The 16,012-nt window shown below is 45.7% G+C and overlaps 1 protein-coding gene across 1 annotated transcript in view; it reads left to right on the top strand.

The window, feature by feature from the left end:
- Positions 1 to 16,012, top strand: part of LOC311133207 (neuroendocrine convertase 2) — a gene marked incomplete at both ends in the record, with an annotated part of 85,911 nt that overhangs the window by 21,552 nt on the left and 48,347 nt on the right. The window contains 3 exons of the mRNA XM_084166688.1: positions 8,889 to 9,002; positions 9,481 to 9,589; positions 10,397 to 10,434. Of these exons, the coding sequence (XP_084022814.1) occupies positions 8,889 to 9,002; positions 9,481 to 9,589; positions 10,397 to 10,434 (261 nt within the window). The remainder of the gene's footprint in view (positions 1 to 8,888; positions 9,003 to 9,480; positions 9,590 to 10,396; positions 10,435 to 16,012) is intronic.

Raw genomic sequence — 16,012 nt, 5'->3', positions numbered from 1 at the left:
ATGACCCTAAGCATGCTGCTAAAGCAACACTCAAGTGGTTTAAGGGGAAACATTTAAATGTCTTGGAATGGCCTAAAAGCCCAGACCTCAATCCAATTGAGAATCTGTGATATTACTTAAAGATTGCTGTACACCAGCGGAACCCATCCAACTTGAAGGAGCTAAAGCAGTTTTGCCTTGAAGAATGGGCAAAAATCCCAGTGGCTAGATGTGTCAAGCTTATAGAGTTGCAGCTGTAATTGCTGCAAAAGGTGGCTCTACAAAGTATTGACTTGGGGGGGGGGGGGGGTTGAATAGTTATGCACGCTCAAGTTCTGTTTTTTTGTCTTATTTCTTGTTTGTTTGACAATAAAAAAGATTTCGCATCTTCAAAGTGGTAGGCATGTTGTGTAAATCAAATGATACAACCCCCCAAAAAATCAATTTTAATTCCAGGTTGTGAGGCAACAAAATAGGAAAAATGCCAAAGGGGGTGAATACTTTCGCAAGCCACTGTAGAATGCCCTTCGATTACTTTTAAAACTATTTTCTATAGCTGTCCTTTTTGCCACTCATGTTATGGAAGACCACATTAGATGTTTTTACAGTTCCTAGTCAATAATCGGAATTAGAAAACCAATACCCAGGTAGGTGTAATTTCAACAGACATAAGGAGTCATCATGATATTCCAGGATTGCTGGAGAATTTTTTATATTTTTAAGTGGCCTGTAAACTGAAGTAGAGTATTGATTAGGAGTTTCTGGATTAGATGTTTTTCCATCTCTCTAATAGAAAAGGTTGGGGGTTGGCTAATGTGATTCTATATCTGGTTAAGGGCAACTGTGATGCGTGTGATAGAAGGAGTCAGGTGCAGGAGAGTAATACGCATCCAAAGAGTTTATTCCGTCGATAAACAGTTGCGCAAGCATGCGACAACAAAACTCAGGCACAGGAGAAATATCTACCCTGGCAACAACAAGGTAAGGGTAGCTCAACCGAGCTACACGCAGCTCACTACAAACAATCACCCACACAGTCAAGGAAGCAGAGGGAACACTTATACAATGACTAATTGGTAATAAGGACCAGGTGTGTGTGATTAATTAGACAAGACAAGTGGAGTGATGATAAATGGATCGGCAGCAGCTAGTAAGCCGGTGACGACGAACGCCGAAACCTGCCCGAACAAGGAAGAGAGGCAGCCTCGGCGGAAGTCGTGAAAGCAACTTTTCCCTCAAGTAAACTAAAGGTCTGTGACATGTCTGCTTGTGTCTTCATTTTGACATTATCCCTCTTCCCTGTCCTTTCATGTCATGGCATTTGTTCCACTAGGTGAATATGAACTTTCAATTATAATCCCTTGGACTACATTTCTGACCAAGAATGTAAAAGCTACTCTATCTTTGTACTTTATACCATCTTTGATGTCACAAGCCATTTAAAAGAAATCCACTACCTTGTTGAGACACAGTAACATGTTGGTAGGGAATGAACCCATCTAAATGTGCTGTATCTTGGTGCTCTGAAATGAGATGATTTAGAGAGAAAGAAAGGGAGGGAGCGAGAGATAGAGAAAGAAAGAGGTAGTACAGCAAATCCCTTTGAAATTATGCCTGGGTTGGTGGCATTTCTAGCAGGCGGGCAGGAACAGGGAGCAGGCAGAGAGCGGGTGGAGAGCGGAGTGGGTGGCGGGGCGCGATCTCCATCTGATGATGTGAGTGGGCGATATGACACGCTGGGTCGAGGGCTGTCTCGATGGAAACACCAGTGCCAGAGTCATGTAATGGAAGGAACCGCTGATGGATTGATGAAGGAATATGGAGGGAGGGAGGGAAGAAGGAAGATGGAGGGAGATAGGAGAAATGAAGGAAGATGGCTGGTTCTTTTACGTGTGGCAACATAAAATGGCTATACAGCACACGAGTCTACTTTCCATCTATGTTGTTGGACAGTTTGCTGTAGCTAAAGGAAAAGGTATACAGTATACAAAACACACAATGCATCTGAGTCTGGAAAACTTTTTTTCTGTAACATAGGATTGCCATGGGTCCATACTGAGTGCTATATCTGTCGCAGGTACTTAGGCAGTGAAATAATAAATATGTTTTTATGGGCTTAGTTCCTTTTAAAGCCAACAATATGTGCCCTCTAGCCTTGTGAGGAGCAGGCTTAACGGCTGATCCCTTATCTATGGTGGTAAAACACATCGGACAATGCCTAGTCCGCTCACTCTCCACCATGTGTGTTTGCACATTTAAGCACTGGGGGGACTTTCTTTCATTTTACATTTTTGTCATTTAGCAGACACTCTTATCCAGAGCGACTTACAGTTAGTGAGTCCATATATTATTATTTTATTTTTCATACTGGCCCCCCGTGGGAATCGAACCCACAACCCTGGCGTTTCAAACGCCATGCTCTACCAACTGAGCTACATCCCTGCCGGCCATTCCCTCCCCTACCCTGGACGACGCTGGGCCAATTGTGCGCCGCCCCATGGGTCTCCCGGTCGCGGCCGGCTACGACAGAGCTCTTTCATTCCATATCTGAATCTTTTCAACCAGCACGCTGTTGAAAACACATACTGACAATATTATTAACTTAATATCATAGTAATAAGTAACCTAGAAGTGGTTGAATCACTATTTGGCAATATTTTGCCACTAGCTGAAGATTTTGAATTCATTAGTAGCGTTGTGATAAAAATTTACCCTGAGATTATACAAAATCATGTTAATTCCATCTCCGGATAAGCTGTTAGCAGTAGAGAGATTCATTTTTTGAGCTCATCTTAAGACAGCACTTTGGACTGTACGAGTCATTCTGAGCAAGAAGTTCTAAACCTTCCAACTAAATTACAGTGTCCTTGAGCAGCTGGTGACAAGTAGAGCAAGGTCCTTTTCTCTCCCTAATAACTTCCAGATAGAGAGCCCTACTCCAGTCTGGAAATGAGGCTGTAGCCCCGGCTGTAGAGAGAATAAAGCTAAATTACTATACAGGCACTTGATTTGGCTCTGATCGCTGCCTGATCTTTCATTGCTATACCTTTACCTTAATTGAACTTCCTCAGTGTCGCTGTCAGGGGCGACATGTATGCGGTGAGTGAAGTCAAGCGCAGGACACAGAGATACTAGCAGACATACTTTACTAATAGTAAAGAACATACAAAACAAAACCTCCTAACAGGGAGGAAAACAAATACACGTATACGACAAAACAGCAATGCCGATACAGCCTAGACACAAAACAATAACACACAATACCAAACGAGAGACATGGGTAAATATAGGGACTATAATCAAAACATAATAGACAACAGGTGTAACCACTCAAGACAGAACTAGACAAACACCGAAACATCGATCGGCAGTAGCTAGTACTCCGGGGACGACGAACGCCGAAGCCTGCCCGAGCAAGAAGGAGGAGCAGCCTCGGCAGAATCCGTGACAGTATCCCCCCCCCCCCCTTGACGCGCGGCCCCAGCCGTGCGCCGACTCCAGCCTCGGGGACGGCCAGGAGGACGCGGAGCAGGGCGAGTCGGATGACTCCGGTGGAACTCCGTCAACAGGGAGGGATCTAGGATGTCCCTCCTAGGGACCCAGCACCGTTCCTCCGGACCGTACCCCTCCCACTCCACGAGATACTGCAGACCCCCCATCCGACGTCTCGAATCCACGATGGAACGGACTGAGTACGCCGGAGCCCCTTCGATGTCTAGTGGGGGCGGAGGAGCCTCTTGTATCTCATTCTCCTGGAGTGGACCAGCTATCACCAGCCTGAGGAGAGACACATGGAACGAGGGGTTAATGCGGTAATTTATGGGCAGTTGTAACCTATAACATACCTCGTTCAATCTCCTCAGGACTTTAAATGGCCCCAAAAACCGCCGACCCAGCTTCCGGCAGGGCAGGCGAAGGGGCAGGTTTTGAGTCGAGAGCCAGACCCGATCTCCAGGTGCATAAACTGGACCCTCACTGTGGTGGCGATCAGCGCTCGCCTTATGCCTACTGATAGCCCGCTGCAGATGGACATGCGCAGCGTTCCATGTCTCCTCCGAGCGCCGAAACCACTCATCTACCGCAGGAGCCTCGATCTGGCTCTGATGCCAGGGTGCCAGGACCGGCTGATACCCCAACACACACTGAAAAGGAGTAAGATTAGTGGAGGAGTGGCGAAGTGAGTTTTGGGCTATCTCTGCCCAGGGGATATACCCCGACAAACTCCCCCTGCCGGTCCTGGCAATAGGACCTCAGAAACCTACCCACATCCTGGTTTACTCTCTCCACCTGCCCATTACTCTCAGGGTGAAAACCCGAGGTAAGGCTAATCGAGACACCCATCAGACACTATATCCTCAGGCACCCCGTAGTGCCGGAAGACGTGGGTAAACAAGGCGTCGGCCGTTTGTAGGGGTGTAGGGAGACCTGGCATTGGAATGAGACGGCAGGCCTTAGAAAACCGATCCACAACGACCAAGATCGTGGTATTCCCCTGGGAGGGGGAAGGTCCGTGACAAAATCCACCGATAGGTGAGACCACGGCCGTTGTGGAACGGGTAGAGGTTGTAACTTCCCTCTGGGCAGGTGTCTAGGCACCTTACACTGAGCGCACACCGAACAGGAAGAAATGTAAACCCTCACGTCCTTAGCCAAGGTGGGCCACCAGTACTTCCCGCTAAGGCAGTGCACCGTTCAATCAATACCCGGATGACCAGAGGAGGGAGACGTGTGAGCCCAATATATCAGTCGATCACGGACCTCGAGCGGCACGTACTTTCGCCCCTCTGGACACTCAGGAGGAGTAGGGTCTGTACGTAACGCCTGCTCGATCTCCGCATCGACCTCCCACACCACCGGTTCCACTAGACAAGACTCTGGAAGTATGGGAGTGGGCTCAATGGACCTCTCCTCTGTGTCATATCGCCGGGACAGGGCGTCTGCCTTCACGTTCTGTGACCCTGGTATATACGTGAGCTTAAATACAAACCGGGCAAGAAACATGGCCCACCTAGCCTGACGAGGGTTCAGTCTCCTCGCTGCCCGGATGTACTCCAGGTTACGATGGTCAGTCAGAATGCGGAAAGGGTGTTTAGCCCCCTCAAACCAATGCCTCCACACCTTCAGGGCTTGAACCACCGCTAGCAGCTCCCTGTCCAAAACCCCGGATAAACCTCCGGTAGTAATTGGCAAAACCCAAAAACCGCTGCACCTCCTTAACCGTGGTGGGAGTCTGCCAATTACACACGGCTGAAACGTGGTCAATCTCTATCTCCACCCCTGACGCGGACAACCAATGTCCCAGGAAGGAGATGGACTCCTGGAAAAACAGGCATTTCTCCGCCTTCACATACAAGTCATGCTCCAACAGTCTACCCAACACCCGACGCACCAGGGACACATGCTCGGCTCGTGTAGCGGAGTATATTAGAATGTCATCAATATACACCACTACACCCTGTCCATGCAAATCCCGGAAAATCTCGTCCACAAATGATTGGAAGACTGCAGGAGCATTCATTAAACCGTATGGCATGACGAGATACTCATACTGACCTGAGGTGGTACTAAATACTGTTTTCCATTCATCTCCCTCCCTAATGCGCACCAGGTTGTAAGCGCTCCTGAGATCCAATTTTGTAAAGAATCACGCCCCGTGTAATGACTCCGTCATACTCGCAATCAGAGGGAGAGGATAGCTGTATTTAATGGTAATCTGATTGAGACCACGGTAATCAATACACGGGCGCAAACCCCCATCCTTCTTCTTCACAAAAAAGAAACTCGAGGACGCAGGAGAAGTGGATGGCCTTATGTATCCCTGTCCCAGAGATTCAGTGACGTATGTCTCCATAGCTGCCGTCTCCTCCTGAGACAGAGGATACACATGACTACGAGGAAGTGCAGCGCCTGCCTGGATGTCTATCGCACAATCCCTCTGTCTATGAGGTGGTAATTGAGTCGCCCTCTTCTTACTGAAGACGAGTGCCAAATCTGTATACTCAGGAGGAATGTGCATTGTGGGCATTTGGTTAGGACTTTCCACCGTCGTTGCCCCTACGGAAACACCTATACACCGCACGACACACTGATCAGACCATTCCCTGAGAGCCCTCTGTTGCCATGAAATGTTGGGGTCATGAGATATTAACCAGGGAAGCCCCAACACCACGGGAAACGCAGGAGAGTCAATCAAATACAACTGTATAATCTCCTCATGACCCCCCTGCGTCTTCATCTTAAGTGGCGCTGTGACCTCCCTAATCAATCCCGACCCAAAAAGGCGGCTGTCTAGGGCATGGATGGGGAAGGGCACATCAACTGGTATAAGGGGAATCCCTAACTTATACGAGAAACAGCGATCGATAAAATTCCCAGCTGCGCCTGAATCGACTAGCGCCTTATGCTGGGAGTGAGAAGAAACCTCGGGAAACACAACTTTAATACACATGTGTACAACAGAGAGCTCTGGGTGAGTTGGGTGCTTACTCACCTGGAATGACTCATCAGTGCGTGGCCTGCTGCCTCGATCCCTAGGAGACCCTCCCCAGCACCGAACCGCAGTGTGTCCTCTGCGGCCACAGTTGGTGCAGGGGACGGCCTCTCTCCTGGTCTCTCTCCTCTTCTCTCTAGCACCAGCACCCCATGGAGCTCGGCTCAGAGGTGCTGGGGGATGGAATGGACGGCCCCAACTCCGGACGTCCGCTGGTAGCCAACAGGGTATCCAGACGAATCAACATGTCCACCAGCTGATCGAAACTTAGGTTGGTGTCCTTGCAGGCCAACTCTCGGCGAACGTCCTCCCTTAGGCTGCACCTGTAGTGGTCGATGAGGGCCCTCTCATTCCATCCCGCATTGGCAGCCAGAGTCCGGAAATCCAGTGCGAAATCCTGCGCGCTCCTCCTCCCCTGTCTGAGGTGGAACAGACGCTCACCCGCCGCTTTCCCCTCTGGGGGATGATCGAAAACCGCCCTGAAGCATAGCTGACTGTAGCGGCGTCTATTCCCCTCCACTCGGCGTTGGCCCACTCCAGTGCCTTGCCGGACAGACAGGAGATGAGGGTGGAAACGCTCTCGTATCCCGAGGGCGCCGGGTGGATGGTTGCCAGGTAGAGTTCTACTTGGAGCAGGAAACCCTGACACCCGGCCGCGGTGCCATCATCAGCCCTCTGGAGCGAGAGCCGAATCCCACTGGACTCCGGAGATGGAACGATGGGTATGGCTGATGGTGGTGGTATCGTTGGAGGAGGTGTGGGCAAACCTCCTCTCTCCCATCGCCTCAAGGTGTCCATCACCCCTTGCATGGCGGTGCCCAGGTCCTGGATCATGGCTACTTGGTGGATTATGCGCTCCTCCAGTGATCCCGTTGGCACCGCCGATCCTGCTGACTCCATGATGGTGTGTTATTCTGTCAGGGGCGACGTGTATGCGGTGAGTGAAGTCAAGCGCAGGACACAGAGATACTAGCAGACGTACTTTACTAATAGTAAAGAACATACAAAACAAAACCTCCTAACAGGGAGGAAAACAAATACACGTACACGACAAAACAGCAATGCCGATACAGCCTAGACACAAAACAATAACACACAATACCAAACGAGAGTCATGGGTAAATATAGGGACTACAATCAAAACATAATAGACAACAGGTGTAACCACTCAAGACAGAACAAAACAAACACCGAAACATCAATCGGCAGTAGCTAGTACTCCGGGGACGACGAACGCAGAAGCCTTCCCGAGCAAGGAGGAGGAGCAGCCTCGGCAGAATACGTGACAGTCGCTGAGAAGGGCAGATGATTCAAGGCTTTGATCCGTGAGATGAGGTCCAAAAAAATATTAAGCCAGGTCACAAGTTCATGTAGCAATATTGGCTATATTTTCAGACTTCCTCCATTTTATTGACTTTATTGACTTTTCTGATGATGATGTTGTGCATCTTGCTGTACAGTAAAGCATGTGGATTTTGATACATTTACCGATGTGGAGATACCTCTGCTTTTTATGTTTGACTGTTCAATTATTTCCTGATGAGATTTTTGGACTAAATGCTAAATAGGCTTAAGTTACATTGCCTTCAGCAAAACACACTGCCCCCTCACTAGATCATTAATGTATACCTTTCATGTTGAACACTGTTTGTGTCCACAGTCAGTTTATCTTGATTAGATCAGACTTTATAACCCAGATATGAACAAACCTCTCCTTCAGAAACACCATTGTAAATCTTTATGAAATCATGAAAAAAACACCCTATGATGTTGATCCTAATTTTGCAAAAGCCTCCATGTTGCAGCCTTGAATAAGCCCTTTAGTCAAAATCATAGCACAGATTTCTCTTTGATCCACCCCAAAGTGTATTTGATGATGGGAACAAACACAAGGACTTTGTCCGGCTAATTGGGGTGTTATTTTGTTTGCTAGGACACCATCTGAAACAGTCTCTGTGTGTGTGTGTGTGTGTGTGTGTGTTGTGGTACTGTTGGGACCCACGGCCCCAGCTGTAGGCCCTGTATGATAGAATTACCCTGTTGATTTATGTGACGTCCTCCTCCCTCCCTACACCAGAGACACAGCTGGACGTGGGAGGGCATTAGGGATGTACTTTTAAACCCACGTACAGTTCCAACGTACAAATACGCTTTGATTTAAAATATACAATGTTATGCCAATTAAATAACATTCCCTTTGAATGTGTTCAGTTCTATCAAATTATCATAAATTCTCTCCAATGTACACTGTCTACAGTTATGCAAATTTATTTATAGGTAAAATGTTTATGAGTGGGTTTTATTGTATAGTTACAATATACATCTGAAATACATTCTTATTATACATTCTGACTGTATTGATTCAGATTACTCTCAATATAAAGGGTTTCTGGTGTGATATTTGCAATTCTTTCCTCAGGTAAAGAATGTGTTGGACCAAGAGGGCTTCGGCCGACAGAAGCGAGGCTACAGAAGCATTAATGAAATTCATTTCAAAATGACCGACCCCCTATTCAGCAAACAGTGGTATCTGGTGAGTGGTTATCATTCATCCTAACAAGCTCATATTTCCTGACCTTTTATATCAGCCTCCATTATACTGTTTTAGCCACTGATCACTGATCCCAGACATATTCACTGCTTCTCCTCCTATGGAGATTATGCATTTTCATTAGGCCAGTCAATATTGCCCATGCCATCTCATCTCCCCGTTCATGTCAGCCCCCTCCCCCAATGTTTACCCTAAACTGACAAGTATGACTTTCTTCCGGGGCCAATATGCCTTCCTTTATTCCACTTGTCAGATTAAACGCTCCCCAGTAGGTTCCCAGCAAAGTGCCATATCCGTGACATTTACTTTTCCCCCTCCCTCCCTCCCATCCTAGACATCTCATCTCTTCCTCCCCCTTCCTTCCCCTTATCTTCCTCCATGTTGAGTAATTCTCTAATGACCGCTCGGCTGGGTGTCCTGCGTCATGGCCTGTCTCCATATTGTTTGTGTGACTGATTAGATCAACACTGGCCAGGCTGATGGGACCCCCGGACTCGACCTCAATGTGGCTGAGGCTTGGGGACTGGGCTACACCGGGAGAGGCATCACCATAGCTATTATGGACGATGGTGGGTACCGGTATAGGCCTTACAGTTGAAGTTGAATCACTATCTCAGTAGAGATCATCACTGGGAGTGTAGTTCTGGGCTGGAGCTAAATTCTTTACACCAGGGGTGTCAAATTTATTTTGACTGGGGGCAACATTCGGTCTTCACCAAGGTCCGGACGGTTGCACGGAAAATCGGTTATATTTCCTCACTGTCAAAATTTGAAATTAACAAAAGTCTGCTATCCATGTTTCTTTTGAATTTTTGATTTGCCCTCAATGTTGAGCTTTCTTTTCGGTGATTGTTAGCAAGCTGGACAGAGTGAAGAGACTATAATGTAGAGCAACTATCATTTCTACACAGTTTCGATTTGGTTTTAGTAATAGATTGACGTCGTATTTTTATTTTGTCAAACCACCCATGGGCCACATTGAAATGGCTCGCTGGCCAGGGGCTGTATGTTTGATATCCCTGCTTTACACCCTGTAGCTCTTCAAGACCAGAGTTGGCCAGTACACAGTGTGTCGATTAGAAATAGATTTAAAGGTATTATTCATCCACTTGTTATTGTGGTTAATTATAGTTCATTGTGACAAGGTATCCACATGTGGTTAATTAACTAATTACCTTTTGAATAAATTACATGTACAGCGTACATGTACAGACCAGCTCCCAATTAGAATGTAATAAGCACAACGTAAAATCAAAGTCTCCATTTCCTGTTTGAGATTTTCTTATAAAAGTCAAAATCTCCCATCAAGACCTGTATTATTTTAAAGAAAAACTTATAGCATTACCTCATTAATTTCTGTTGAAATTATATTTCAGGGATCGACTATCTCCACCCAGATCTAGCATCAAACTACGTAAGTACTTGATCATTTCACAATCTTCTCCTCTAATTCCCTGTATTGCTGTTTTGAAATAAAATCACGCCTTGAAGTGCCGGTTTTGGCAGGTCTGTTGTTGAATGCCAGTGGCGGTGCCAGTTGCAGGTGTATTCCAAGTTTTCTGCATGGTTGGCAAGTCTCCTTGTGTCCTTGGAGGACAGGGAGACGGGCAGCCGGCCAGCCAAGCTGTTTAATGTTAATGCGCTTACCACTGTGGCAGGCGGGATGGCAGGCCGATCTGTCACTAGCACAGATAATGCCAGGGTAGCTAGCGCCTCATAATGTGATGCTCCAACTCCAGAATATTGATAATAACACCTCAAAGAACTGACAGTGTTACTGCCAAGAAAGCGGGAAAAGAGGAAGGAGTAAAAGTAAGGAACTCCCTCTTTGAAGAGTATCTTAAATAACTCTCACTGCGCACCCACGCTCCCATCCCCCCAAAAATCGAACTTGTCTTTTCCTACTAGCACTGACTTTGCTTATTTTTAATTTAATTTAATTGAACCTTTATTTAACCAGATAAACCAGTTGAGAACAAGTTCTCATTTACAACTGCGACCTGGCCAAGATAAAGCAAAGCAGTGCGATAAAAACAACAACAACACAGAGTTACATATGAGATAAACAAAAACGTACAGTCAATAACACAACAGAAAATCTATATACAGTGTGTGCAAATGTAGTAAGTTATGGAGGTAAGGCAATAAATAGGCCATAGTGCAATATAATTACAATTTAGTATTAACACTGGAATGATAGATGTGCAGAAGATGATGTGCAAATAGAGATACTGGGGTGCAAATTAGCAAAATAAATAACAATATGGGGATGAGGTAGTTGGGTGGGCTAATTACAGATGGGCTGTGTACAGGTGCAGTGATCGGTAAGCTGCTCTGACAACTGATGCTTAAAGTTAGTGAGGGAGATAAGAGTCTCCAGCTTCAGAGATTTTTGCAGTTTGTTCCAGTCATTGGCAGCAGAGAACTGGAAGGAATGGCGGTGAAAGGAGGTGTTGGCTTTTGGGATGACCAGTGAGATATACCTGCTGGAGCACATACTACGGGTGGGTGTTGCTATGGTGACCAATGAGCTAAGATAAGGCAGGGATTTGCCTAGCAGTGATTTATAGATGACCTGGAGCCAGTGGGTTTGGCGATGATTATGTAGTGAGGGCCAACCAACGAGAGCGTACAGGTCACAATGGTGGGTAGTATATGGGTCTTTGGTGACAAAACGGATGGCACTGTGATAGACTACATCCAATTTGCTGAGTAGAGTGTTGGAGGCTATTTTGTAAATGACATCGCCAAAGTCATTTGACAGGCCTCCTGTAGCTCAGTTGGTAGAGCATGGCGCTTGCAACGCCAGGGTTGTGGGTTCGATTCCCACGGGGGGGCCAGTATGAAAAATGTATGCACTCAATAACTGTAAGTCGCTCTGGATAAGAGCGTCTGCTAAATGACTTAAATGTAAGTCAAGGATTGGTAGGATAGTCAGTTTTACGAGGGCATGTTTGGCAGCATGAGTGAAGGAGGCTTTGTTGCGAAATAGGAAGCCGATTCTAGATTTAACTTTGAATTGGAGATGCTTAATTTAAAATTTTAATTTCACCTTTATTTAACCAGGTAAGCCAGTTGAGAACAAGTTCTCATTTACAACTGCGACCTGGCCAAGATAAAGCAAAGCAGTGCGATAAAAACAACAACACAGAGTTTCATATGGGGTAAACAAAACATAAAGTCAAAAATACAACAGAAAATATATATACAGTGTGTGCGAATGTAGTAAGTTATGGAGGTAAGGCAATAAATAAATAGGCCATAGTGCAAAAATAGTTACAATTTCGTAATTAACACTGGAATGATAGATGTGCAAAAGATGATGTGCAAATAGAGATACTGGGGTGCAAATTAGCAAAATAAATAAATATGTGAGTCTGGAAGGAGAGTTTACGGTCTAACCAGACACCTAGGTATTTGTAGTTGTCCACATATTCTAAGTCAGACCCGCCAAGAGTAGTGATTCTAGTCGGGTGGGCGGGTGCAAGCAGCGTTCGATTGAAGAGCATGCATTTAGTTTTACTAGCGTTTAAGAGCAGTTGGAGGCTACGGAAGGAGTGCTGTATGGCATTGAAGCTCGTTTGGAGGTTTGTTAACACAGTGTCCAATGAAGAGCCAGATGTATACAAAATGTTGTTGTCTGCGTAGAGGTGGATATGAGAGTCACCAGCAGCAAGAGCGACATCATTGATATACACAGAGAATAGAGTCGGCCCAAGAATTGGGGGGGGGGGGGGGGGGGCTTGGGCAAGTTGCAGCAGAGGTTGCAGAGCTGATTGCCAGGGTAGGGGTAGCAGGTAGAAAGCATGGCCAGCCGTAGCAAAATGCTTGTTAAAATTTTTGATTATTGTAGATTTATCGGTAGTGACAGTGTTTCCTAGCCTAAGTACAGTGGGCAGCTGGGAGGAGGTGCTCTTATTCTCCTTGGACTTTATAGTGTCCCAAAACTTTTTGGAGTTAGTGCTGCAGGATGCAAATATCTGTTTGAAAAAGCTAGCCATTGCTTTCCTAACTGATTGTGTATATTGGTTCCTGACTTCCCTGAAAAGTTGCATATCGCGGGGGCTGTTTGATGCTAATGCAGTACGCCACAGGATGTTTTTGTGCTGGTCAAGGGCAGTCAAGTCTGGGGTGAACCAGGGGCTAAATCTGTTCTTAGTTCAGAATTTTTGAATGGGGCATGCTTATTTAAGATGGAGAGGAACGCACTTTTAAAGGACAACCAGGCATCCTCTACTGACGGAATGAGGTCAATATCCATCCAGGATACCCGGGCCAGGTCAATTAGAAAGGCCTGCTCGCTGAAGTGTTTTAGGGAGTGTTTGACAGTGATGAGGGGTGGTCGTTCGACTGTGGACCCATTACGGACGCAGGCAATGAGGCAGTGATCGCTGAGATCCTGGTTGAAGACAGCGGAGGTGGTCGTCGCAACGGGAAGCCTGTTGAAACCACATCAGACGGTTACGTCGGCAGACCAGTCGGTCGTGATGGATCGGCGGGGCTCCGTGTCAACACTTGGAGGTCCCGTCCCGTTGACAGAGAGGTAGATAGCCGGGAGATGGGCCTGGCTCGAGGCTAACTCAAGGCTAACTGGGGCTTGCTTCGGGACAGTGGTGATTAGCCAACAACAACAACAGCCATTTGGTTGCAGCTAACTAGTTGCGATGATCCGGTGTTAAGGTCCAGTGATTCAGTGATTCCAGCAGAAAATCCTATATGCTCTGGCTCAATAGCGCGATATGCAGACTGGCCGATAATTGTCCAGGCTAGAGCTGGCTGATAGGTAGTGCAGGCCACAGACAATGGTGAAGACCGCTAACGGTGGCTAATAGCAAGTAGCTAGATAGCTGGCTAGCTGGCTAGTTTCAGCTGGAGGTTCTAGATAAAAAGTTGTTGTATAAAGAAAAAATTGAATCCGTTCCACATTGGGTGAAGCGGGTTGCAGGAAAGTATATTTAGGATGGAAAGTGAGATTGAGAAATATATACGAAAAAGACAAAAAAACTAAAAACTGGCTATTTACATGAGGACACTACAGAAAACACGACCGGACTGCTACGCCATCTTGGACCAGCTTATAAATACTTTGTTGAGGGAAAATGTAATTGATACGATTGTGATATGTTTTTGTCTCACCTAGCTATCTTAAGATGAATGCACTAATTGCAATTCACAATGGATAAGAGCGTCTGATAAATGACTAAAATGTAAATGTAAAAATGGAACTCTGACTATTAACATTGCAGTACTAGTGAACATCTCCGGACTATGTACTCAATAAGCTCAGTGTTAAATGGCCAACTGATTAAATCCTGAAATGGCTGTTTTGTTTTGACTGATAGTGAGAGCTGTGAATCTTATCGTGCCAGATCGGAGCCAATGACAGATGCGTTTATAGCAGGATGCCCAATGCTGATACAGGGAACCAGTCATGTCTTTTGTAAAACAGCACCATCCAATACTGTGTTCTTTTATGGAGACACAGTAATGAACAACACTGAAAGGCTTTGCTGCATAGATGTAGTGACACACACACACACACACACACACACACACACACACACACACACACACACACACACACACACACACACACACACACACACACACACACACACACACACACACACACACACACACACACACACAGCCTTTCCTCCATCCCATTTTCTCTCTCCTTACATTTTGGAAAGATTTAGAGCTTCAGAGATGAGGTGGGAGGGAGAGAGAGGAAGGGAGAGAGTTGATTAAATGTAAACATTTTTCTTTCACTCTGAGGATATTGGAAAAAAGGGAGTTATTTCAAGACAGGCAAGGAAACTAGATCTCTTAGAGCCTCATACTGTGTGCAGTTCTACTCAGCTTTTCAGCTTTAAACTGTCAAAAAATTTATGGTTCATGCATGATTCCTGTGTGTGTGTGTGTTTATTTCTTGCCTGTGAACAGGGATGAGTCTTAGCCCCAAAATAGCCCACCGTGATTGTGGCAGTCGGGTTGATGCTGGAGGAGCATGCTCTGCTGGGCTAATGGATCATGCTGTGTAAGAATCTAAAACTAACTTAGTGCTACACATGTCCTGTGTGTGTGTGTGGTGTATTTTTGTGGTGTATTTGTGTGATATATATAAGTGTGTGTTTGTATAGATCTCTGTTTTCTGATCTTTTCATGCTGATCCTCTGCAGCAATAACAATGGGATGATTCCCCCAACCATCAGTGTAACTATAAGGCATTGAATATGCTATTCATCATTCAATTGAGGTTTATATAAATGTGTGTGAGTGTGTGTCTGAGTGTGTGTGTCTGAGTGTGTGTGTGTGTGTGTGTAAGAGGCTGATAAACTAATTTAGTGCATCTTCACGCTCTTCCAGGGCCGAAGTTGTTGGTTTATTTCTCTACCTATTTCCCCGAAGACTACAAACACTGCAATCAGCCACTATTGATTGGTCTTCATTAGTATGTGCAAGAGCACACGTTTATATATATATATATGTGTGTGTGTGTGTGTTTATGTGTGTGTGTGTAGGGATGCCACATTCTATAACACCTTGAATGAAATGGTTTTCTTGTACTAAATTATTTATCTTAATTTCGCCATTATCTTTGTGACGAAGAGTTGTTAAAGACCCAGTGCAGTCAGAAATGTGATTTACCTGTGTTTTATATATATTTCCACACTATGATGTTGGAATAATACTGTACAATTTTGAAAATTATGATAATGCCCTTTTAGTGGAAGAGATATTTGAAAAGACCGCCTGAAATTCAGCCTGTCTTGATGGGATGGAGTTTTGGCCTGCCTGGTGAATTAGTTAATAGACCAATAAGAAAGAGAGTTCCAAATCTCTCTGTCTATAACAGCTATTTTTCCAATTTCCCCTCCCCATTCAAACCACTCCCAGTCCTAGCTCTTCTCTAAGAAGCATATTTTGTTTCTTTTTGACCATTTTTATTGAAAACAATCACGATAAGGTACTTAATTGTTACCCAGAAA

Source organism: Coregonus lavaretus (assembly GCF_964263955.1).
Source record: "Coregonus lavaretus genome assembly, chromosome: 1".
Classification (NCBI taxonomy): Eukaryota; Metazoa; Chordata; class Actinopteri; order Salmoniformes; family Salmonidae; genus Coregonus; species Coregonus lavaretus.
Note: the sequence above shows the minus strand (reverse complement) of the source record. Positions and strands in the feature narration are given on the sequence as shown.